Here is a 27,473-nt window from a genome sequence, read left to right on the forward strand (position 1 = left end):
GGAACATTAAAAACTTAGCATTTCTATGTAGGTGTCTTCATGAGCTCAGATTTACCCTGGCTCCAGTTTCTGAGCCCATACATGAATGTTATTGCATGGTTTGCCTCATTTGAGGTCCAGTATGTCCGAAAGTATCTTACGAACAGTTAGCCTAACAACTCTGTGTGTATTTGCTATCAAACTATAGTAATTCTTTCCTTTTGGAATACATGTTTATACATGTACTATCAGTGGCGGACCTCCCCAGCCCTGCACCCCAGGGCAAAGGTCTGCAATGGCACCCCTGCGGGATGCCACCACCACCGTCCGCGCAAGTCCACCCTCCCACTTACTCCATCAAATGAATGGGAGGTCTGCCACTGTGTACCATGAACATTCTTTCTAACAAAGAATACTTATTTGTGCACGTGAATCTAAAGTATCTTTGAAAAAAAAAATACAACCAGCTTTGCCAATCATCCTGATCCATCTTTGCTCCCTTTGTAGAAAATCTGAAAAACTACAGTTGGTAGTTATGAATTAGTTCATAGGATAGATTTTCAAAACAACAGAGCAGAATTAGAAGGCTAAAGTCTAGTCCAAGTAAAAAAAATTAAAACTGCTGTCTGCTTCAGAGAAAATTCTTTTGAAAGGGCAAAAGGGAAACACCAGTAAGAGACACAGGTACAAGATTCTGAATCAGAGTGGGTGGATCTCTTTCTGCAAAATCTGAAATAGTGTGATAGGCCAAGTGACATATAAAGGCTATGCAGTGATTTGGGACTGCTGCTTGCTCTCTAGTCAACTTGTGCCTTCCCTTTATGCCTCAGATGGAGGAAAATGGTTCTTCACACACAGAATCCTCCTCCTCCTCTCACCCTCATGCCCTCTCTGTGCTCCCCAAGAGTTGTGGAGGAAACCCTCCCTGGCCTGAACCTGGTTGGTTCTAAATGCCTGCCCAACCTTGACAGTAGCTCTGCCCCTCTCCTGCCTCTCACAGCATACCCTGGATCTGGAGTGGCCAGGATACAATCCCCATTTCTGTGTGATGGGGATCCGACTTCTTGCTTTCATCTGCCTCTGGCCCTATTGCCAAGACAACTATGAGATGAGCCAAGACTTCCTCAGTGGCACTGCCACCTGGGCACCCTATTTCTTCTCTGTCGGGCAGCAGCATTGGGAGGGTGGCAGTTAGTCTGCTGGTACAGCTTTTATTTCATGCACTGAATACCAAGGCTTGTATTACTATTAACTTTTTATATGTTATGCCGTACTGGAAAGGGTCCCAACCATGACCACATTGTATGGGTATGTAGGACAGGGAGTTAGATGTTTGATCTCAATTGTCTGTGAGCAAACATTGCTGACTGGAGGGTCAGGTTAAGTTCTGCATGGTTTTAATTCTTAGTTGCTTACCTGTATAGTCTCCTTCTGAAAAGCCCAGGAAAAGGATTTATTTAACATCTGAATTGGGTGCTTTTATCCTTTTTTTGGCTTCTGACACAAACCGAATGCCTTTTCAAACATGATCTTCAGCCTAGGTCAGATTGTTCTGGGTTGCATTTCTCTTAAGTACTGGGGAACAAAGAGAGAGCATTCCCAGACACTCCCCCAGTATATCTGCAGCAGTACCATTGATCTTGGATAACCCAAGTCCATTCTGTGTCAGACAAAGGGAGCATGATGAAACTATCCACTAATTTCTTCTTTTTTTTAATGTGTAAGAAAAGGCACCATAAAAAGACTGTAGTACTTTGACAATGGTATGCTTCCAAGTCGAAATGCGTGAGACTCTTTCCAGTGCTCTCATCTTCCACTATTTAAAGCAGGATTATTTTCCCAAAGCAACTATTCCTTGAGTCTATTCAGAACTTGACAGAAATTCTGATTTAAAGCAGAAGCAAGTGAAAGCATAGAAACAAAAAAGGCACAATGGTTTCCATGGGCATTTATAATGATTAGCACTTACTGTATATTTTTCAAAAGAAGTTTCTTCATTTACTTTCACCAACAAATTACCAGCAAATTAATCTCTATGAGATATTATCCATAAATAGCCTTATTAATTTTCATGAATAACCAAGGATGTCCAGAAGACAGCCATCTGAGAAGAGGGCATTCTTTGGTACCACTCCAAGAACAAGTCTTACAATATCAATTAGAAGATTCCTCATCTAAGTTGTGGGTGGTCCACCTTATTCTTGCTGTTTGTGGCAGTTCCAACTTCTGCTTAATCAAATCTGATTGCAATTTCTGGACCTGCTTTTGTTGGATTGTTGCTAACCCACAAGAAGAGACAAATGAAGGCTACTTTCTTGAATGGGAGCTTTGAATTGACCAGATTAATCACAAACTGTCTGATGGATGAAACCTTTGAACGCTGGTCTTTCTGACACAGTATTTGTCACTGTTTGAAAATAATCCTGCAGATAACATTAAATGTCCATCGTACTGAAGATTTCATAAGATGCGTATTGCTAGAATGTCTTTTCTTTAAGTGTACAAGTGCTAAATTGAAATATATATTTATGCAATTGATTTCTGAAAATAAAAGGAACTTGGGGGCATTTTTGCCCTTCTGTCTATGGTAGAACTGTATCAGGTCAGAACAGGGACCAACTGGAATCTGGAGGACTTTACTGTGAGAGCAGAACACTTCCTTAGTATTGTACATATACAAATACCTTCTATATATCATCATGGCTCAATGAAGATAACACTGTAGGAGGCATCCGTGCATGTGTGGGGTGGCCTACAAATTTGTCACGGAAGATTTATACTGGTGAAACTCATGAGAACCTGCCAGCTTCCAATACATTTTGAAATGGTACCCCCAGAATCTGGAATTAATTCCTGGGCAAGAGATGGAAGTTTAGCAGACATCAGACTACATCACAGGTTGCCAGATTTATTCTGGAGTAGAAATATGAGATTCCACTCATCTGTACTGGAATATGTACATTACATATGAACAGAATTTACAGAACAGTGTAGTGCCACGTCATAGAGCTTGTGTAACTAATAGAGAATTCTTCACACCTTCCTATGCATTAATCTTATGCTGATTTATGGTATTAGCACATTCTGGATTTTAAAAAGTAACATAAGATAACCAGTCTCAGAACTTCACAGTCAAGTGAAGATTCCAGAACACAGTTTCATGTTCCTTAATTGCAAGACTAGGAAACCATGAAAACTGGGTTCTAGAATTAAGGATTATAGAATTAAGGATTCATTTCTCTTCCTTTCACCTCAAAGCTTTTCCTCTCCAAATGCAAAAGAAGTGCAGAAGATGTCTCATGAAAAAATAAAGCAAAACCTCATCTGCTAGCCTTCCCATTCCTGGAAAATTGAATAAGGAAATCCATTCACTTGGCTTTCTTGACACCTGAAGTAACCATGAGAAAGATACAAGAGATGGTGTGGAAGCTTTGAATACAGGAATTCACATCAAGATTCTATTTAAAGGCAGGCTAGAATGGATGGAAATGATATCACGGAATGTGATTACCACAGGAATACAAATCCCAGCAACTTTCCCTGTGAAAAATGGATGTCTTTTTTTAGGACAGCAAGTACCTACTCCTGACAAAAGAATTATAGAAGTAATGTAAAATCATGAGATTCATATGCAAAAAAGCATCAGTGTGTAGTATTTTCATAGTGACAGCCTAGAAAGAATAGGGGTTCCAAGGACCTCAGATCTGCTACCTTATCTGTAAGTGTATGTGGAATCAAAGTCTTTGATGTTGCCAAGAAGTAATAGGTCTCTACAGCTATTTCTGCAGCCTGCATACTTATCATATTCTGCTTCATTTTCTTGCACAGATCTCATCACAGTTGTCTAGTCCAGCACAATCTTTTCAACATATGTCCCCTGTTCCATCCTTGTATTCAGAAAAACATGCAGCATGGGAACCCAGGAGCAGTCCTCAGTTGCAATTCAGGATTCCCTCTTCAGAGACTCAAAAACCCAGGGCTCATCAGCCACATAACTGGAAGCTGAACCCCCAAACTCAGCGACCTAAAGGCCAACGTCTCTATGCCAGGAGTGCATACCCCCAAAGGCAGCAATCTAGTGGTCAGCGTATATACACCAGAAAGCTAACTGATCAATACCCATCCAAGCAGTCCAAGACCCAAGATCGCAAATTGCCCACTCAGCAAACAAGGAAACAGCATATGCATCCTAGTGCCCAACAAAAGAAGAGACAGAACCCCCAAGCTAGGGCTCTGCCACAACAACAGCGAATGCAAGCATCTCGGGGAAAGCAAATCTATCCCAGAACCAAGACAGACTCACTCAGAGTTCAGCCTTCCATATGAACCTGTTACTGATACATGCCTTAGGGCGCAATCCTAACCAATATTCCAGCACTGTCCTAGCTGCAATGCAGGCCCAAGGTAAGGCAACAAACATGCCCTTACCTTGAGGAGGCCCCCCTTGACTGGCTCCCACTGAAGGATGCAGCACATGCTACATTGGCACAGCTATGTCAGCACTGGAAAGTTGGTTAGGATTGCGCCCTTAGTCACATTCAGACTATGCAGTTCTCTATGTGGAGATGTAATTGGGAAAGCAACCATTTTTAATTATTTTTTACTCCAATTGTAGGGCTGAACCCTAGTAGAGTTTCTGTTCCTTTCAGTGTCTGATGATTAAAGAAAGAACATGGTGGTAGCTTTAGCCTTAATGAACATTCTCTATGAACATTCTCTAAAGTATAAATGTCATCTAGTTGCATGGTACTCATGACCAGTAATGTATGAAGAAAGAATGATGACTGGAGTTATAGCTACAAATGGCCTCCAGGAGATCATTGAAAGGGGACGAGGGAGATTGTTACCAACTTAATGAAAAGGCTAATGAAAAGAATACTAGCAATTAACTTTAAAATAAGAGCGAATCAAAATAGCATATCGATTGGTGAAAGCAAATAGTCATTAACATTGGAAAAGTCATTGAGAAGCCACAGTTCAGCACAAACAGTTGCAAGCAGAAGATGTGGTCATAGCTTTTCACATATCAAGTAAAGGGCTTGTTCAGCTGTGGAGTTAGGACTGTAGGACTTAAATATTTGTGTTAACTGCTGGCATGAAGAAATTGTGATAAGTGGAAAATGGAAAATAGGGGTTCTCAAACTTTGTTACAGTGACTACCCTTTCTGAAAAATAATGTATAACTTTATGTGACACCACTTGCTATATTAAAGGTAGTCATGTCCCAGTTACAAAATCCCTGAAGTAAGATGATTGGTTCACCTAGCTCAGAATTGCCCATACTTACTGGCAGTGGCTTTCTGGGGTACAACGGGGCTTTCCCCAACCTTATTTGTAGATTCCAAGGATTGAACCTAGTTATTCAGAGCTTTGCAACTCCCTTCCAAGATATTTGAAAACCCCCTAGAGGACATGATCCACACTGTTACAACCCCTGCCATACAAAATTAACTTAGGGCACAATCCTAACCAACTTTCCAGGACCGAGGTAAGGGAAATGCAACTCCAAGGTAAAGTAACAAACATTCCCTTACCTTAAGGAGGCCTCCGCGAGTGCCCCCCAACTGCAGGATGCATCACATGCCCCATTGGCACAGCTCTGCCAGTGCTGGAAAATTGGTTAGGATTTGGGCCTCAGTGGTTGCTGTGATGGAACTGCTTTAATGGAATTGAAAGGGGATAGATATTTTGAGATGTTACTGTTTTTATTAATTTTTTTGTAATTTTAAAATTGTTATTTATTGTGATTTGCTTTGAGGGCCATTACTTGGAAAAAGCAGGCTAAAAATCTAATAAATAAATGCAGATCTGCAGTGTCCTCAAACATTTGGATGAGAGTTGAGTATGAAATTGTACAATTTTAAGTGTAATCTAAGTACATTGTGCCCTCCAAACACCTATCCCACAATTCCTGTACAATTTTAGCAAAATGTTCAGTACACTTTTGTTTAAAATTGGACGCAAACCATGATATACATAGAGCAGAGGTGTTGCCAGAGGAGGGGCGGTGCACTAAGTTTTGCCACACAGAGAAATTAAAGCCAAATTAAGTATTTGGTGCCATGCAAAACTATCACTAAGTTCAAGGAGTTATGATTACATGTCCATAGACTCTGCCATTCTATCTCTGATCTGCCACAGCTGTTAGTAAAGATAACAAATAAATACCATAAGCACACATCCTGTTATCCTGCTATTTTCCAGTTTTATTTCTACAGTATATGAGATAGATAACAATTGACAGGATCTCTGCTTTGCTTCACACTTCCAGAGCATGAATGTCTGAGGAGCTGCCATCTGGCAAATTAAAAGTTCAGAACTCTGTGCCTAATAACAGATGTGCACATATCATGCATCTCATTGATGTCATAACAGGAATTATGGGATATGTGCAGTAGCTGAAACCCTGGCCTTCCTGTCTGAATCCATCTGAGATGAGCTGCCGAATACACCAAGTTTCAGCCTCCATCTTCTCTTCACATTACAACATTCTTTTGTGATGTTGGCACTGAAAAGACACATTTGGGCACCCAGATTATTAGCCAACCCAACAATTCATTCTTTTACTTTGTCAGCATTTTCTTGTGCATTCTTGAGGACCAGTTAATGTACAAAGTTACTAATATTTGCACATTCAGTAGGGAGTTTACATGGTAAAAGGGTTTGGGGAGATGTTTCAGGACTTTGATACAGTTTGGGCAGAGGGGACTGGGTACTCACCTGAGGCTCACGGAGCCTCACGTGACCTCCACCCGGGTCAGGGAAGCCTCTCTGAGGTTCCCCGACACTTTAAACTGTGCTTCCAGAAAACTGGAATCACAGTTTCTGCCCCTGTCGGGAGCCTCAGAGCAGCTTCCGCACAGTCCTAGTGGCTCATGCCCAAGGCTTTTGCCCCGTCGGACCTAATGGCAGGTCTGCAATTGAATAAAATATTGCCTCATATGAACAGAAGAATATGGTAAATGGTTGTTTTACATACTTCTTTTTTCAATACTTTTTAAATTAAGTTTGTCAATACTTCAGTGATAGTATCCTGAAAATACTGTAGTAAGCATGGAGATTCCCTTTCCAGAAAGCAATATTATCTGGGGTAATTTTTATGTCTCAGGTGTCTCAAAGTAAGGATGCAGTCCTATACACACTTATCTGAGAATAGGCTCCATTGAACACAGTAGTACTTGCTTCTGACATGTTTATTCAGAAACATGTACTATAGGGATTGTACTATAATGGACCAATCCTATCCAACTTTTCAGTACTGATGCAGCCATGCCAATGGAGCATGTGCTGCAGCCTGCAGTGGGCGGTGGGGGGGGAGCGAGGGAGTCACGGAGGCCTCCTCAAGGCAAGGCAACATTTAGCCTTCCCCAGCATGGAAAAAAGTACACAGGCAGACCACTGTGATGATCTCAATCTCTCCTGACAGAATTTCCAAGGCACTAAGATAAAGTTTGATTCAGAAATGTAATTCCATCTCTTGATCTGCTATTGTAAACAGTTATAAATGTTCTGTGAACTGACCCCTAGAGACAACTAAGTAGCTATAATCTAGCCACACTGTATAATAATGAATGGTGTTTGTTCGAAACAAAACAATAGGTTCTTAAATGTTCTGAGAGCATCCTGTGGCTTTTGTGAAGTGTTGGCAGCTGTATCCCACAGCAATATTGGGCACATTTGTTATCTAACATCCCCCCTTATGGTTTATAAATAATACACACACACACACACACACACACACACACACACACACACACACACACCCCATAATATTATTTAGGGTGCAATCCTAACCCCTTATGCTATCCTAACCCCTTTCCAGCACTGACATAAGGGCAATGCAGCTTTGAGGTAAGGGAACAAACATTCCCTTACTTTGAGGAGGCCTCTGTGAGTGACACCCAACTGCAGGATGCAGCACACGTCCCATTGGCACCGCTATGCCAGTGCTGGAAAGCACTGACATAAAGCGTTAGGATTGCGCCCTCAGGATGTTAACTATATGAGGAATACCAAAAGACTACAGACTAGGAACCTATACAATAGATATGACTGAGGTAAGTGAAACTGTAACAATGTATATATGCCTTCTTTGTACTTCAGGTCAAATCCATTATGAACTGGTAAACACAATGTACATAAAGAAATCACAATGATGCAGAAATGATTTCAGATAGAGAAAGGAAACAAAACAATCCCTGGTCTTGCTTAACATCCTACTGTAATCTTTTGGTAACTTTAAAGTACAGGTGGGGTCTCAGTCTCCACAGGGGATCTGTTTTCGGACACCCCCATACACTGGAAAGCAAGTCCACAGTTTCAGCCTCTTAGAGCCTCTGAAGGCTGCAGAGGCCATGTGCATCTGCCTTCGGCCTCTGTAGGCTTCATTATGGCCATTTCAGACTGAAATATGCCACTTCTGGTTTTCCTGGGCCTCAGAATGCCTTAAAAGGCATAAAAACATCACTTTTGGTTTCCCTCAAGAAACCAGAAGTGACTTTTTTGACCTGAAATGGCCATTCTGAAGCCATGAGCACATGGGCTCTGCAGGCTTCAGAAAACCCTCTGGACGTCTCAGGTAGGGCCAAGTCTGACTCAACACGGGTCCATTGAGCCAGATTCATGGAAAAAAAATCCATGGGTACTGAGGTCCCACCTGTACTGACTTTCATTTATATTGAAACAAAATTGTGAAATGTTTTATTCAGCGTTTTAAGCAGCAACACAGTGAGAATCAGGCCTTAGTGTATACATAAATCACATCTTGCTGGCTTGGGGTCCTTATTGCTAAATCACAAAATATCTACTTTTTGTACTACTTGCATGACATAAACAATTGATTCTCATATAAAATGCCACCTAATTACTACATAACACAGATCCCATGTGCCAAATAAAACAATGAAAGACTGAGAGCACTCTCATTTGTTGTGCAGCTGTGAAACTACATTTTTGGCCCAGTTCTATCCCCCACTTATGACTGCAGATCTTGCTTTTTGCTACCATAAGTCCACTGACAATGGCACAAAAGATGCAGAACCAAGGAGACCCATTTGGGAAGTGGAGGCTTTCCTCTGGGTAAGAGACACCTCTACACTGAGGACACTTCTGTGACTGCCATCTCACCATAAGTTACAGTGTGTGCTGCATTGGCACAGCTGCATCAGTGAGGTAGCCTTGATAGGATTGGGCTCTTGATTGATTGGTCCTGATCCAGCTCAAGGTAGTCTTGACTAAGTTACAGCTCAATTTTATGTTTATCTACTCAGAAGTAGGCTCCATTCAATTCAACGGGACTTACACCCATGTAAGTTTGCATAGGATTGCAGCCTTACCACTCAGTCCTAATGCTGGGCAGTGCCAGTGATCCATGTGGTAACGCATATTGTGGCAGTCAGGGTGAGACAGGTGCTGGGCCTCTGTGCCATGTGGCGGCCTTCCTGGGCACAGGAGTGGTATGTTTCCCACCAAGTGGCAGAGAGACAATCCTGGGTGGAAGGAGGGCAGTGGGAAGGCAAAACTGGGTGGGGGAGGGTGGGCTGGGGTGGTTTATGCCTGGGAGGTTAGTGGGGGCTTCAGCCTCGACTGTCACCAAAACCTATACCTTCTCCTGGGCCTTGGAGCCTGACGTGGTCTCTTCAGTTCTGCATCAGTGATTAAGCTGGCACAGATCAAATAGGGGCTACCAGGACCTGATACAAGGTCAGGGAATCAAAGTTCCCTTACCCTTAGGAGACCTCCAGCTGGTTCACTGGTCCCACGGGATATAGTGGTGGCCGTTTCAGTGCCGCTCTACCATGGGGCGGTGGCACCAATCAGATTGCACTGTCATTCACAAAAACTTTGTTTCATTGGCTCCAATGGGACTGAGTCATGGCTAACTTTAGTTACAAACCTTGGTTTTACTGAAGCTATTTGTGATCAATCTCTTTTTGACATGTTTTATTAAAATAGTGTTATATGTATGATTTATAGGTCCCTTATGATGGACAACATGATGAAGAACTTCCTCCAATCAATCCAAGAAATATCAGAAATGTGACAATTGTTTAGAAAAGCTCCCTCCAGAGTTTTTGTTGTTTGAGTACCTCGTCTTTCGTTTCTTGCCATTTCCATTTGAATTGGTACTTTTTGTGCATTGATTTCAAGGTTTGAAATCTTTGTGAGAGTTGCATTTTCCACTATTTTACTGGCAAACCAGCCAGTACTGTAGAAATCCTAAATTAAGAAGCTATTGCCAGTGCCTTACAGATACAACTTAGATTGGAAACAGAGTGGACCCCCTTTTTTGCTTTAATATTCTTCTTGTCTTATAAAGAATTCTAAGAAACATGAAAACTTATACCATCGTTAAATGTTTTGTCATTCCAATAGGAGATATCATCTCATTGATCATGTGTCCAAGATTCAATTCACTTATATTTACCCACTGGACCAGAGATTTATTTTCTTTAATATAAGCTATTACTACATAAAGGGAAAAAATTGACATAACAAAGATTATGTAGGTCAGTCCTCCTCATCTGTGGGTGAGGGACCTACAACGCAGGTCAGAGGGTGCCTCACTGTACCTGCCATATGTGTCCAGGAAAGGCTTCCAGTCATGTCAGGATGAAGGCCTTCTGATTCAAGGGGAGGCAGTGTGTGACATCCCTGCACCACAGAAGACCTGCCGGAGCCTTCTAAAAAGCACTTTTGGTTTAGCAATAAACCAGAAGTATGTCTTAGAACAAGGGTGTTCTAACTTTTTGGCAGGAGGACCACATCATCTCTCTGACATGGTCAGAGAGGTCAGGGAAAAATTAATTTACATTTCAAATTTGAATAAATTTACATAAATTAATATATTAGAGATGGAACTTATATGAATAAATGAAGGTCTTGCAATAGCTCAAGGCCTATAAAAGGCCTTGCACAAAGCAAGGCCAGCCTTTCCTTTGCTGCTGCTGCTGTATGACAGATGTGAAACAGCAAGCCCTCATCCCACAGCTCATGCAAGAGGTCAAACAGTTGGCCATCATGCTGAGAGCAGTTGCATCAGGCCAGTGCGGGCTCCTGAAAGTCTCCGGAGGGCTAGAGACTCAATGGAGACTGGGGGCTCCCTGAGGGACGGATTGGGAGTCCTCGAGGGCCGCAAGTGGCCCCAGGGCCTGGATTTGGGCACCCCTGCATTAGAAGGCTCCAGCAAGCCCTCCAAGGCATGGGGAGGCCATGCATGGCCTCCCTGTGCCTCAGAATACTTCCAGATGTGACCAGAAGGCCTCTAATTGCCCTGACTTGCAGATTTGATCTTATCTGCTGATTTTGGTATCCACGGGGCATTCTGGGAACGGATCCCCTGCAGATACCGAGGACAAACTGCATTTTATTTAGAGTGAAAGAATGTATTGCTCTGGTGTGAGCACAAAATCAAGGGAGGCACAACCACAGAAACCCACAAGAGAGAATTCATTAAACAGTTACATAGAGTGTGGGATGATAAAATTATAGCTTTTATCATAGATGAATACATGAAGAGTCGAATATTTCAATAGCATGCCATTTTGAATACGTGGTGTACAAATCTAATGTTACTTGTCAATATTTAAAGCTTATTATTAATATTTCTGATCTAACTTATAATGTTCAACAACTCAGCTTTTCAAGGTGTTTCAGATTACTGTTGATAGTTAATGTCTATTCTGTTCCATTTATATTGTTTTATTTACATTATGTATACTATTGTGTTTCTGTTACTGTTGCCTATTTCTAACGCACAGCCCAATCCTAACCAATTTTCCAGCTCTGATGCAGCCGCAGTGCAATCCTGAGGTAAGGAAACAAATGTTCCCTTTCCTTGAGGAGGCCTCTATGACTGCTCTCCTGCTGCAGAATGCAGCATGTGCCCTTCTGGTATAGCTGCGTTGGTGCTGGAAAGTTAGTTAGGATTGGGCTGTTAGCTGTTAGTTTTAAAAAAAAAAAAAATCTAAGAACATGATCCTTAGCAGTGTAGCTGCTTGAAATCAATGGGACTTTTTTCAAAGGAGATAAGTTTAAGATGAGATTCAGAAAATCACTTTTTCCTTACATACAGTTACTTATGTAGCCTTAGCACAGTATCCCAAAGGAACTGGGTTGTCCATCATCCAGTGCACTGTTTATTATCACATTACCCAAATAAAATATACAGTATATTATATCAGTCTGAGTAACAGTTTCTGTATCATTTCTACATGTTAGAAAAAATGTGGGGAAAAGTCTATTCTAGTTTTATACCGAATAAACTTTAACTGGTGCAGGTGACACCCTGGAACCTGCCAAGTATGACACTCACATGATAGTTTCCTAGTCACCAGTGTATGTCTACCAGCAGCCCAATCCCACGCAGAGGAAAATACACTTAAGCCCACTGAAATCAATAGACTTTGGCACATCTAAGTGCATGGGATTCATAGCAAATATCTTTAAAATAATGTACATTTTCTCCCTAAAAATCAGTTTCTCCAGAAGTCTTACAACCTAATCCTATTGACACCTAGCACCACTGAAACATTCCAATGGTGCCAGGCACTTTTTGGTTGTCAGAAAAGGCGATCTGCTGAAACATGTAGCCTGGCTGCCGGCAGAAGTGGCAAATGGTCAGGTCCACATGCTAGCGGACTTCAGACGTCCACCAGCCCTGGTGAGTACAAGTAGGGGATGGGAGGAAGTGTGGGTGGAAGGAACGGGGCAGCAACAGGGTCGGGGAGAAAGGTGGATTGGGACCAGGGAGGGGGTGGATTCAGCAATGGCAGTGCCCACCGAATCTAACCCTCCTTCCTGGCCTCAGTCAGCTGCATCAGCACTGGAAAGATGGATAGGTTTGGGTCCTAAAGTTATTGTTAAGCTGAACATGATGTGTGTGTGAGAGGAAAACTTTTTAAAAAAATATGTAGGATATTGTTACACACTGTGCGAAATGGGGGGGGGGGAATTACATACACACAAAGTATTAAATTCCCATTTGTCATTGCATAACATGTGAAGCAGCCCTACTTCTGCCTTTAAATACTGTAAGCCAGGCATTAGCAACCCACCAGCCACATATGTGGTCAGCCTGACACTGCACCTAATGTGAGGTTGCAATCTAAGGTGAGTCTCTGATGAGTGGGTTGGTGGCTGGCTTGTGGCTAGTGGGTTGCAGTCTGCATGGTGGGTAACAAATCCTGAAGGTGCAGGTGCACTTCATTTGTCATCGTTGTTTTCCATCTTCCCTTGCTTGAAAATAACATTACTAAATATTAAATAGAAAACACTGAAAAACCAGGAGTGTTTAAAAGAAGCTCATTACTTGGGCATCTAGAAACAAATATACCTTGACCATACGAGATTTTACCCCTACCTAAGCTTTCATCAAGTTTTGCTCTTCAGTTCTGTATTTTACATTGTACCAATCCTATAGAGCAGCGGTACTCAAACTTTTCAGGAGCAAAACTCCCAAGAAGAATTATTGTGGGGGTGGGGAAATTGGCAGTGACACGATCCCCAGAATTGCGCCGCTGCGGGGAAAGGGGAGCTTTCTTTAAACTTAATTTACCTGCTGCCAGAGTTCGGGGGCGTGTGGGGAACCCCACAGCTTGTAGAAAGTGAAATCCCTGCAGCAGTGTGAGCCCAGGGATCGCATCGCTGCTTTCCCCCTGCCCCTTAAAAGGAAAGGGCAGTAGTTTTCAGGTTGGTGGGTTGCGACCCCTAGTTTGAGGACCACTGTGGAATAGTGTATTGGGCTGTTGAGTAGAACAGGGTTCTGCTGTTGTAAAATGGCTGCCAACAGAACATGCAATGCTCCATTGGTGACCATTTTGCAAGCTCTGCAACTGGAGGACCCCTTTGAACCTGCCATACAAGGTGAGGCAAGAGTTTTGCTTTGCTTTAACGTTTTAGTGTTTAATGTTCCCTCGTAAGATTAAAATGAATGTTAAAATGAACGTTTTTAATCCTTTGTTTTGAAGTATTTTTTTAAACATATTGTTGTGATACATTGTATGTTTATTATGGAGCTTTGTAAGCCACCTTGGGCATTTGCTTCATTATAGGAAAGGCGGGATATTAATTTTTATAATAAATAAATAGTGGAGGTGGGGGGGCAAAACTGGGTGGGAAGAGGGAAAACTGGGGGTGGGAAGCTGTGGGAAGGGCTGGTCCAGTGGTAGTGGCACATGCTAGATCCTATTCCCTATTTCTCAAACCCCCTTGCTCATTTCTCTTCCTTGGACTTGTGCCAGCTAAAGAGCAGAGTGAAAAATATTTCCCGCCCCCCCCCCCCAAAAGCCTCCTGATCTGCTCCTCCTGCTGGATATAGCACACACCTTTCTGGTGCAGCTGTATTGGCTGGCAGGAGAGGGGAAGGATAGGACTGGGCTCTAAGTTACCAGAATCCACTGAGTCACAGCAATTTAAAAATAGCTAGAGCTTGTAAGAGAGGCTTTTCTTGACAGCGGGGGGGGGGGGGCATTTTGAATTTGAGTGGGCCACTATAGTTAACTGAGGCATAATTTTAACACTGTTAGTGATTGTTAATCACAATATTGACAGTAAATATTTAATTGCTCATCTTACAGAACAGGAGCTGAAGCTAAACTTCATTTCAAATAGCTATGAAGTGATTGTGCTGTGACTGTCTTGCTAATGATAAAATGTACAGTTTAAGCAACGTTCTAGCAATAAGAAGTTTTGTAAAATCCATTCAGGTCTTTGTCTTAGTTGCATCTGTTTTGCTATATGAAGCATTTCAGCATCTTGCGACTGCAACTGAATTAATTCTGTGAAGTTAAAAGGTTAATCTCATTGCTTACTTTGGCATCAGTAAGCTGCCAAGGCAGAAAATTCATAATGTTGGAGTGAAAGCCATGAGGGAAAATAACACACTAACATATATTGTATTGAGTACTTCAGCAATTTAAACACAACACTATGTTTATTGATTTCACTTCTTCACAGGAACCGAGAGAATTTATAGCTTTGTGCTTTATATATATATATATATATATATATATATATATATATATATATATATATATATATATATATATATATATATATATATATATATATATACTTGTTTTAAGAACAATGCCTACCACTTTCACAATGCGACCAAGAGCCATGCACTATTTCCAGAACAAATGTTAGTGAGTGTTGTGTCACAGAAAAATACACCCAACAAACAACAAAGGGACACAACATGGCCAGGAATGGGCCATACTGCCCTTAAAAGGACTTAAGTTGTGTTGTCCTCAGTGGTAGATTTCTGTGGTAGCATATCCAGATAAATCAATATCACAGTGACCAATTATTATTTATTATTATTTACCAATAATTGGACCAATTATTTATTATTATTATTAGGATAAAATTTTGACCATGATTAGGAAAGCCAGATGGAGGTACCGTTATGTTTGGAAGAGCCATGTTCATAGAGTTATGCACAAGGCTTCAGATAATACACAAATTTGGATGTGAATGCCAAAAACGGATAGAAGAGGCTAAGAAGCTTGGACTAATGACAGAACTTTGAAATTGTTTGCAGGGGGCATTCAAAATAAAATGCCATTTACAAGCCAAGCCAGGCCAAATCTCTTTGAATTTCAGAACTCATATAAGAAAATTCAGCCCATTTCAAGCTGCCCTCTTTTCCCTTTCTCTAAACCAGTGTTTCTTAAAGTGAGACCCCTGCAGGGCATCCACAAGCACACCATAAGTGGCCACCATCTGCCCCATACTGTGCCAATCCATGCATGAACTGGCACTCTGGGGCTTACTGAGACTCTGTACATGAACCCCAAGACTTAGGCATGCAAAGGACTCTGGAAACTGAAAATTTTGAGAACCACTAGTCTAAACCAGATGTGTGTATGTGCATGTTCATGTGTGAAGAGAAGGCTGTTTCTGAGCCCTTCATGAGGAGGTTCCCAGCACAAAGATACTTAAGAAATGTTGTTTCCCAGGACTCCAGAAGCTCGGACAAGGTACAGTTTCCATAGTTCTTGGGACAGAGTAGCCATTCTGACATCACTGCATGATACATGTATTATAGCTCCAGGAAGATGATGTCAGCAGATCGTAACAATCAGATTGGTGAATGGCAGGTTAAAGTACAAGCAGGTTTTGAGTTCTTTGGGGGCATTACTACTACTATGTAAGAAAGTAAATAAATACTGCATTGTAAGATAGTGTGGGAAGGTGAAAGGTGGTATATAAATACCACCTTGAACCCCCAGTGGATAAAAAAAATTAGTGGATACCAAATCAGTGGAAAAATAGCTTTAAAGACCCACTTCCAAGTTTCTTGCTCCTCCATTGTTGCCCCTGAATGCATTGGCTATACCGCATTCAGCCACTAGATGGGGTGAATAATGGAATTAGAATGAAATTATAATTATTTAACAGCACGAAGGTTGGATTTTGGTGCTTTTTTCCTTGTTACAAGGCATTTAAAGGAAACTTGGTATTAGTGGTGAGTCAAATCAGTGGATGCCAAATCAGTCGATACCATCACCTGTATTAAAAAGGACAAGTGTTATGAAGTAGCTATGTTTTCTGTGTGTACTATTCCCCTTTGGCCTGTGGAATTCTGTGTGTGTCTCATGCAAAGGCATTGCTAAAGACAGCAGCGCCCAAAGCAGTGATGTTGTGACATCACATAATGTCACTTCTGGGTTCTCCCAGAGGAGGTGGCAGTGTGTTGGCAGTGTGTTCTTTCAATCACCCATGGTCCTCTAACAGCAGCTCTCACTGGTTCAGTAGCCAGTGGACATAGCGGCAAGAGAAATTTGGCTAATAATACAATGCAGGAAATCTGACACTTTACATAACTGAGCAAATAAAACCATATGCCTCTTCACTGTCAACTGTACAGAAGATATAACTATGACATGAAGTGGAGTGGGGCATTGTGGGATGCCTGTGAATTTGGGTACATGACCACATAATCCAGATATTTGACAAAATGGAAAGAAAATGCAAATATTAAAAATAAAGCCCCCAAAGTGAAAATGAATTCAAAAAGTACAGAAGTAATCTTGGCTCCATCCCATGTAGTAACTGCAAAGTGCAACAAAATGTTCTGATGTTACGAGGAACTTTGAAGGAAATGAACCAAAGCAAAACACTTGGCCTTCAGAGTCCTTTGAAATATCTGGAGTTCTTTCCATTTACTTTGGTGGGCTTTGGGCCAAGGTCTTTATTAGCAATAAAAACAGTCTTCAGTCTACACAGCAGTTTGTGATGAATGGCCACACGGACTCTTTGAGGCATGAGGAAATTAATTAAAAAAGCTCTTCTCAGGACAGTTTCAACTATCAGGCTTTCAGAATTTTCATAAAATTAATCATCCACTTGCATCTCTCTTTGTTTTTCCCCTGAGTAATCATATCCAAAAGAATTTCTACAAACCCTGGAAATATTTTGGACTTCACAGATTGGTGTGTAAGTGCACTCTTCAAGAAAACATATCCTTAACCCATTTCTGCCCAGCCCATAGGTGTACACATTTGATCCCTGTTGTATATATGCAACAATGGGCAGAAATGGCTTAAGATACCTGCCTCCCTTTTTACCTCTTAATTTTGTCCTAGAAAATATACAGGTACCTGTAACATCATATATTTCCTTCTAATGGTGTGAATAGCAGTTTATGGAGGTGGGGTTTAGATTGAGAAAGCGTCATGGTGAGAAAGAAAGAAAGAAAGAAAGAAAGAAAGAAAGAAAGAAAGAAAGAAAGACGCACTTTCTTTCTGGGGAGGTTAGAGAACAACAAGACAAAGGCAGAGTAGGAGAAGAAATTGGGAAAGGTAGTGTGATGGGATGTGATAGACGGTTTGGCACAATGAGAGGATGCGGGGACAAAGGAGCGAATAAGCAGTGCATCCTGGGGCATTCCGTGTACAAATGCTTTTATGCGAATGCCCGAAGTCTACGAGCAAAGGTGGGAGAACTGGAATGTCTGGTGACAAGGGAAAATATTGACATAGTGGGCATAACGGAAACCTGGTGGAATGCGGAGAATCAGTGGGATACCGCAATCCCGGGCTATAAACTCTACAGGAGGGACAGGCAGGGGCGTGTTGGAGGTGGGGTGGCCGTTTATGTTAAGGAAGGGATAGAATCCAGCAAAGTAGAGATTGAAGGTGGGTCCGACTCCACCGTAGAATCTCTGTGGGTTAAATTACCAGGCTTGTGCAGCGATGTAATACTGGGGGCGTGCTATCGTCCTCCAGACCAGAAATCGGATGGGGACCTTGAAATGAGGAAACAGATCAGGGAGGTGACAAGGGGGGATAGGGTTGTAATCATGGGGGACTTCAATTATCCTCATATTGACTGGGTCAATTTGTGTTCTGGTCACGATAAGGAAACCGGATTTCTTGACGTGCTAAATGACTATGGCTTAGATCAGCTAGTCACGGAGCCCACCAGAGGACAGGTGACTCTGGATTTAATATTGTGCGGTACGCAGGACCTGGTTAGAGATGTAAACGTTACTGAGCCATTGGGGAACAGTGATCATGCTGCGATCCGTTTTGACGTGCACGTTGGGGGAAGAATACCAGGCAAATCTCTAACAAAAACCCTTGACTTCCGACGGGCAGACTTCCCTCAAATGAGGAGGCTAGTTAGAAGGAGGTTGAAAGGGAGGGTAAAAAGAGTCCAATCTCTCCAGAGTGCATGGAGGCTGCTTAAAACAACAGTAATAGAGGCCCAGCAGAGGTGTATACTGGAAAGAAAGAAGGGTTCCACTAAATCCAGGAGGGTGCCTGCATGGCTAACCAGCCAAGTTAGAGAGGCTGTGAAGGGCAAGGAAGCTTCCTTCCGTAAATGGAAGTCTTGCCCTAATGAGGAGAATAAAAAGGAACATAAACTGTGGCAAAAGAAATGTAAGAAGGTGATACTGGAGGCCAAGCAAGACTATGAGGAACGCATGGTCAGCAACATTAAGGGGAATAATAAAAGCTTCTTCAAATATGTTAGAAGCAGGAAACCCGCCAGAGAAGCGGTTGGCCCTCTGGATGGTGAGGGAGGGAAAGGGGAGATAAAAGGAGACTTAGAGATGGCAGAGAAATTAAATGAGTTCTTTGCATCTGTCTTCACGGCAGAAGACCTCGGGCAGATACCGCTGCCCGAACGTCCCCTCCTGACCGAGGAGTTAAGTCAGATAGAGGTTAAAAGAGAAGATGTTTCAGACCTCATTGATAAATTAAAGATCAATAAGTCACCGGGCCCTGATGGCATCCACCCAAGAGTTATTAAGGAATTGAAGAATGAAGTTGCAGACCTCTTGACTAAGGTATGCAACTTGTCCCTCAAAACGGCCATGGTGCCAGAAGATTGGAGGATAGCAAATGTCACGCATATTTTTAAAAAGGGAAAGAGGGGGGACCCGGGAAACTATAGGCCGGTCAGCCTAACATCCATACCGGGTAAAATGGTGGAATGCCTCATCAAAGATAGGATCTCAAAACACATAGACGAACAGGCCTTGCTGAGGGAGAGTCAGCATGGCTTCTGTAAGGGTAAATCTTGCCTCACGAACCTTATAGAATTCTTTGAAAAGGTCAACAGGCATGTGGATGCGGGAGAACCCGTGGACATTATATATCTGGACTTTCAGAAGGCGTTTGACACGGTCCCTCACCAAAGGCTACTGAAAAAACTCCACAGTCAGGGAATTAGAGGACAGGTCCTCTCGTGGATTGAGAACTGGTTGGAGGCCAGGAAGCAGAGAGTGGGTGTCAATGGGCAATTTTCACAATGGAGAGAGGTGAAAAGCGGTGTGCCCCAAGGATCTGTCCTGGGACCGGTGCTTTTCAACCTCTTCATAAATGACCTGGAGACAGGGTTGAGCAGTGAAGTGGCTAAGTTTGCATACGACACCAAACTTTTCCGAGTGGTGAAGACCAGAAGTGATTGTGAGGAGATCCAGAAGGATCTCTCCAGACTGGCAGAATGGGCAGCAAAATGGCAGATGCGCTTCAATGTCAGTAAGTGTAAAGTCATGCACATTGGGGCAAAAAATCAAAACTTTAGATATAGGCTGATGGGTTCTGAGCTGTCTGTGACAGATCAGGAGAGAGATCTTGGGGTGGTGGTGGACAGGTCAATGAAAGTGTCGACCCAATGTGCGGCAGCAGTGAAGAAGGCCAATTCTATGCTTGGGATCATTAGGAAGGGTATTGAGAACAAAACGGCTAGTATTATAATGCCGTTGTACAAATCTATGGTAAGGCCACACTTGGAGTATTGTGTCCAGTTCTGGTCGCCGCATCTCAAAAAAGACATAGTGGAAATGGAAAAGGTGCAAAAGAGAGCGACTAAGTTGATTATGGGGCTGGGGCACCTTCCTTATGAGGAAAGGCTACGGCGTTTGGGCCTCTTCAGCCTAGAAAAGAGAGGCCTGAGGGGGGACATGATTGAGACATACAAAATTATGCAGGGGATGGACAGAGTGGATAGGGAGATGCTCTTTACACTCTCACATAATACCAGAACCAGGGGACATCCACTAAAATTGAGTGTTGGGCGGGTTAGGACAGACAGAAGAAAATATTTCTTTACTCAGCGTGTGGTCGGTCTGTGGAACTCCTTGCCACAGGATGTGGTGCTGGCGTCTAGCCTAGATGCCTTTAAAAGGGGATTGGACAAGTTTCTGGAGGAAAAATCCATTATGGGGTGCAAGCCATGATGTGTATGCGCAACCTCCTGATTTTAGAAATGGGTTATGTCAGAATGCCAGATGCAAGGGAGGGCACCAGGATGAGGTCTCTTGTTATCTGGTGTGCTCCCTGGGGCATTTGGTGGGTCACTGTGAGATACAGGAAGCTGGACTAGATGGGCCTATGGCCTGATCCAGTGGGGCTGTTCTTATGTTCTTATGCACAAACCAAAGCTTGAGCTGCCTTCATATATGACCATCTTTATTCTAGCGGTTACTGAATTTTTGCCTGGGTTTTTATGGGGAATTGGTTGAATGTATTCAGCACAATCCTCAAATACCCTGTGCTCAGCACACTCTGCTCCTCAACTTACTTGCATACAGATGGAAGAACAGTAGGTGGGTGATGCTTTGCAGGATTAGATTAGACATTAAATCAACTTGGTTTTTCTCTCTCTGATTCCTCATCTAAGCAGAGAAGAGTTGTTGAGGTGTCTAGAAGATGGTGAAGGAAGCTTGCTAGAGTCAACTGCAGGATATAGATTTATACAAAATGTAACCTACTTTCTAGAGTAGTGGTTCTCAAACTTTTAGCACTGGGACCCACCCCTCCTAGGCAGCCTGAACTGGTGACTCTGCATCCTGTGAGTTGGCATGGGATAGGATAGGGCTGCCAGTTCAGCTTCTGATGTGCAATCAGTCTCCTACCACAAAAAACCTGATGAAATACATTCCACGCGGTGCACACAGAGGAGTGTACACTAAGAGTGTTCTTTGAATGCAGTTTGTTTCTGTTGTCTGTTGCCTTGTAAACACATTCTCAGCTATACAGTTGATAGAACTTTTCCTTCTATTTTCCTACCAGGCGCTAAGGAACAAGCATATTTTATGCTGGTTCAAAGATCTGACTGAAAGGTCAATTCAGCAATCATCAGCAATTTAGGTAATACATTGGTTATCATTCTTTCAGTTCCATGACCTTAACTAGTGAGGTCTTTCCCCTGGGTTAGAACTGGCATTTCCAGGCTAGCAGAAAAGAGTTTTGCAAACTTAGATATGGAGAAAGCCTCTTTTCAGTACTGTGCTTATAACAATTATGGTAATGTATAAAACAAAATCACCGAAGGGCATTATTACATACTTTATTCATCAGTCATATGTTTCTTGAAATTGGAAGATATATCATATAGCTGCAGGAAAAAAAGACATTTTTTGTTTTTTTGATTAATGCGGTACATTCCCTGGTAAAACTCAGTCAAACATTCTCCAGTGAATATTTTTGAAGCAAGAAATGTGTGTGTGTGTGTGGGGGGGGGGGGGCTTTCTTTCTACATGCCTTTTCACTGACATTTGCAGCCCTGATTTTAAAGCCATTCTTCTTCATCCTCATGATTTAATCATATAGCCAATCAGATCTGGCTACACAACACTTTTGGTGAGAGGAGCATTGCTAATTCAGTGTGAAGGCAATACAGATTCAGGAAGTGTTGCTCTCATTCTTACTCACCTCTTTTTGCCCCAGTAATGTCACCATATAGCTAATGTGGTGACACAGTGTTGCTCAGATGAAGTAAAATAATGGAACTGCAACTGATGGAACTATAAAGAAGCTCAAAATAGACTGAGAGTACAATCCTATCTGTGAGATAGACCAGCGCAGGCCCTTGGCACAGGGCCCAGGAATGTTGCAAACATGCCGTAAAGCACGTTTGCAGTTACTCAAGAGCCAGCAAGGCAGGTGCAAGGACATGTGTCAGTCTGCTGGTGCAAGATCCAACTCCAGATGGGGTCAGTTTGCACTGACCAAAGCAGGCCGGCTGGCTCAGGGATGAGAGAGGGTGGCAGGTAGGCATGACGGGAGTGGAGAGCAGGCATTTTGAGGTGGGAAAGAGCAGTCAGAGAGGCGAATTAGGCCCAGCAGGGTGGTGGGACCAGCTGTGGCAACACAAACCATATCCTAACCCCAATTCCCGGCCTGATCAGCCTTACAGAGGCTGCTCTGATTTGTGTCAGTAATTTCGCTGGCACAGATCTGAATAGCCCCATAGAGGTGGCTGGGGCATGACTCAGGGTAAAGGGAAAAATATTCCCTTACCCTGAGTTCCTCTCCAGCCACCTCCTAACCTGCTCCGGGATAGAGCCAGTGTTGGGAACAAAAGCCAGTGACTTGAACTCTAGTCACAAAAATGCCTGATTTTGGGTGACTTGGCAACTCGTGAGTCGCATGCGTGGAAGACTGAAAAAGACTCATCAGGACCCCCTGACTCGGCACTTGTCCCCACGCATGCTGACTCGAGTCTGCTTGTGTCTGGGGGTGCCTGCTTACTGTTTTTGCTGCATGGAAAACCTCGTGAGGCAAGCATTCTGACGGCAAGCAGCAGAGAGTTTCAGCAGGGAGACAGGAAAAGGTTAATGAGTCCTGCATCCTTCACTAGCCTAAGCTGCCAGAGAAATTATTTCCCTGTTTCAATGCACACACTGGCTTTCATGTTTCTTTCTACATACTCCCCCACCCCTCACCCGAAACTGCAAACCCACCATCTACTCCCCAAGAAACTAACCCAACCATTGTGCAAGCGATGAAGGCATCATTAGTAGACAATTCCTTCTCTCTATGCAATTTTGGAGAAATCAAAACTGGAGGCATATGCATTTTTGTTACTTAAAGGGGGGGGCAGCTTCACATGCACAAAGGAATTTGCATGCACAGCTGCTTCCTCTGTTGAAGCCAATGAAGCAGCCATTGCATAAGGATCTGCTGCCAAGAAGTGAATTTCTCATCATTTCTTGTATGATGACGACCTCAGCAGTCGTACCATTGCACATTGCCCAGGAGCATGTTCCCCCCCCTTGGCAGTTTTTCTGTGTGCCTACAGTCTATCGGGGGGGGGGAGTATATTGAGAAAAGGGAAAGTCATACTCGCATGTAATTCCTATATTTTCACGGCAGTATACTATGGCTGAGGAGTAAGTAACTTGCTGCTCTTCCATGAGTTAACAGAATGTTACTCAACACTCCTCTTGAGTATCAGGTAATGTCATCTGTGCACAATTACATAACATCATTAAAGATTTAACTTTTGCAACTTTAAATATAAAAAGAGACAGGAAAGTAAAGACTCTAGAGAACCTGAAATCGAATTCCACTGACCTTCGGATGATTGGAAGGTATCTCTGCTGAAATAGACAAACGTGCACATATAAATGCAATATTGATGACACATATTCAGAGACAGCCAAGAAAAGCAACACATAGTCCAAGTCAATGAATAAGAGATGGGCATTCCTGTTCACACCGTGAGTGCAAATTTATTTATCACATTTTTATACTGCCTTTCTTCCAAGGAGGTCAGAGTGGTATGCATGGTTCCTTCCTTCCTTTTGTCCTCACAACAACCCTGTGAGGTAGGTGAGGCTGAGGGGGAGTGACTGGCCCATGGTCACCCTGGAAGCTTCGTGTCTGAGTGGGGATGTGAACCTGGATCTTCCATGTGGCAAAGCAAAGTGTATCTGCATCCAGTCAGTGCTCATGGGGTTCTGGTATCTTCATGGCTGGATCATGGCAAGTTTGGTTTAAAGAAAACACACACAAATACATGCTTGATGCTGTGATTACAGTGCCAAGTAGGATTTGTGCTTACTATGGAGCAATCACAAGGATTTCGTACTGTTCAGTTACATTGGCTTTTTATAGTGTGGGAGAGAACGCCGCACACTTTGAGGCTGGCCACAGAAGATTCTGCCTTGGATATCCAGCTGATGAAAATATCCAGAGGCAAATGTTGAATGAAAAGATTTCATTCTCTGCCTTGGTTTTTCTCAAAGTCAGCTGAGGAAAGTTAGAGGAAACGGCATACTTTGAGCTTCAGCCTTTCAAGAAACAATGGCTGAGGATCTTCTTGAACATGTTAATTCCCTTGTTGGCATAGGGAGTGAAAATGGGTTAACTGATCATTACTATGTCTCGTTACCTTTTAATTAAAAAGTTAACTGCCATGGGTAAATGCCACACAATCGCTTTCTGACACACAGTTTTCTGCAAGAAGCACTCTATCGAAAGGTGTATAAAGCACCCCGGTCTGTAGCCAGGATCCAAAACCCTGGGAACAAGTTCCCTGAACTGATCCCAAGTATGCTTACCCAGAAGCAAATCCCACTTGGTTCAGTGGGATTGCTACCATGTAAGCTTGCACTAGATCACAGCCATGGACTCCCCCCACCCCACCCCACCCCACCCCAGCAAACACGAATACCACATTGGAAATAGCTTTTAAAACGGCAGTTTCAATTGAGTGACATAGCATAGACCAGGGGTGTCAAAACACATTTCATGCAGAGGGCCGAAGTTAACATTCAGGACTCCTGCTGAGGGCTGGAAGTGATGTTATTAAGCAGAAAGTGACATCATTAAGCAGCCAATGGCCAGAAATCAGACCTTGTTCTCATACAGAAGCTCATTAACTGCAAATGACAGAAGAGAAAGTATACAAATCTTGATCATATTTCAAGATTTGGGAAAGCCCAATTTTCACGTGGGCTACCATTTCAGCACTAACACCTCTGAAGCTGAGAGCGTGAGGACCGGATAAAAAGCTTCCAGGGGCCGCATCCGGCCCCCGGGCCTTATGTTTGACACCCCTGGCATAGACGTTTGCTGCTCAAAGAGCAATGTAAAAAAATCCCACGAAATTAGCACAAGTCCCTTGCATGAGCCAAAGCCAATCTTTGGATCCCAGTTTCTGGAGGAACAGACAACTAACTGCTCAACTCAAAGAGTTAAACTTGATGTAAACATTAAGAATTGTCTTCCCATTGTTGTTTTTAGATTGCAGCCTTGGTTGGGGAGGGGAGGAGAGATGATGAAATCAGGAGTGTGGCATCAGCTGAGAGATGTCTAATCCTTCTCCACCCACCCCCAACCCGCACTGTAGTCCCGATGAAAATGGCTGCCAACACTGCCATTTCCCACTGAAGAGAAGCTGCAATTGTTGGAAAGAGCTGCTTCAGAGGACAATCTGCATCAGGTCTATAGTACAGTGGAGACGGGAAAAGCTTTCTTCCCAATATGCCACAGGCCCAAACCAGACTGTGAGCCCAATCTAATCCTCTTCCCCCCACCACTAGTGCAACTATGCCAAAAAAGGAGCATGCTGTATCCAGTGGGGGTGGGGGATAAATGGGGTTTGGAGGGTGATTTAAATTCCTTTGCCCCTCTGTAAACCTCTGCTCCTCAATGGGTCTCCTTGGACCTGCGCCAGTTCCGTAGCTGGTACAAATCTGAGGAGAAAGGGGTTTGGAGACTGCAAAAAAGGGAGGCTAGGCCCTGGCTTGTGCCATGGCCGAATACTTAGTTGAGTAACCCTGGATTGACTTGCACGCCTATCCACATTTACCTCAGAGTAAGCTCTACTGACTCCAAAGAGCCTTCTTTCCATGTAAAATGCATAGAACCGAGCTGCCAACTAGAGTTTATTTATTTTAGTCTTTTCTTCTCCTGGATTTTTATTTGTGCATTATTCAAATTTTACTCAGGCAAATTACCAGATAAATGCGGCTGTCCAATTACTTTCCACACAGTGTTTGATAAATCTCTTACTATCAAGGAACAAATTAAAGCCTGTAATTACAACATGCACAGTATAATTAAGGCTGGGTTTTTTCCATTCTGAGGTATTCCCCACCCCCACCCCAGTCCCCTCCTTTTTCTGGAGACTGGTTTTCTCAAACAAAAACCCTTCACTCTCATTCTGAAGTTTTCAATTCGGAATTATGTTTAAGAATAAAGGGGCTAAACTGGTCTTATCACCAGGCAGGAAAACACAACAGAGGACTGGTTTGGATAATACTCTTAGCATTCAACCAGTACCATGCAATAGACATGCCCCCTGCACATCTACGTCTCTGCTCCTCTCCTCTCTTTTGAGAGAGTTCAGTGCATTTTCCAGAGTCACATAGAAGGCAGTCCATTCAAACTTCCCTTTTCCACATACCAATATACCTATTTTAAAAATAGGCTTATCTCTGCATGTAGAGGGGAAGTTTAGACACACCACTCCTTATGCAGTGAGAGAAATTTCCCAAACTCTCTTAGAACAAAAGAGAAGGGTTGGTGAATCCACATGTTGTGAGTATGACAATCCTTTATTGCTTGGGGCCAGTCAGGTGCCCAGATAGTCCTTCCCTGTCCTCACATATAATCTGACATGACATGTGGTCACTTTGGACCCAATCCTATCTAACTTTCCAGTGCCAATGGTACTGCGCCAATGAGGCACACATGTTGCATTCTGCTGTTAGGGGGATAGTCACGGAAGCCTCCTCAAGGTAAGGGAACATTTGTTCCCTTATCATAAGGCTGCATTGTGGTTGCATCAGCATTGGAAAGTCGGATAAGACTGGGTCCTTTGACTCATTTATTCTCTGTCCACTTTTTCAGGAATTCAGAAAACCCAAAACTGGTCTGCATGACATGACAGTTGACCAGTTTGGACAATGCCTCCAACCAGCCTCTTTAACCACATGTTGCAGGATATAAGTGTACATGCCTCCTCCAGGTGCACCATCCCATAGCTGCATAATCACCTTGTGTTGGGGAGGGAATGTCATCTGAACCAGCTCAGTGCAAAAGTGGTTTGTACACTCAGGCTACAGTCCTATGCACACTTACCTGTGAGTAAATCTCATTGAAATCAATGGGTCTTACTTCTTAGTGGCCTTGCATAGGATTGGCCTGTAATTGGTTACTTTTATAAGTTGTCAGCTGGCCAAAGTCAGCTAGCCAAATGCACCATAGTGCAGAAATGAAACACACAATTAAGTCCACCAAATG

At 42.9% G+C, this 27,473-nt stretch overlaps 1 protein-coding gene across 1 annotated transcript in view; it reads left to right on the forward strand.

The window, feature by feature from the left end:
* The window catches only part of IGSF5 (immunoglobulin superfamily member 5), a 46,826-nt gene extending 34,699 nt beyond the window's left edge, over positions 1-12,127 (forward strand). The window contains exon 10 of the mRNA XM_066621986.1: positions 9,955-12,127. Within this exon, the coding sequence (XP_066478083.1) occupies positions 9,955-10,032 (78 nt within the window). The 3' untranslated portion in view covers positions 10,033-12,127. The remainder of the gene's footprint in view (positions 1-9,954) is intronic.
* The last annotated feature ends 15,346 nt before the right edge of the window (positions 12,128-27,473 follow it).

Source organism: Tiliqua scincoides, chromosome 3, assembly GCF_035046505.1.
Source record: "Tiliqua scincoides isolate rTilSci1 chromosome 3, rTilSci1.hap2, whole genome shotgun sequence".
NCBI classification, from domain to species: domain Eukaryota; kingdom Metazoa; phylum Chordata; class Lepidosauria; order Squamata; family Scincidae; genus Tiliqua; species Tiliqua scincoides.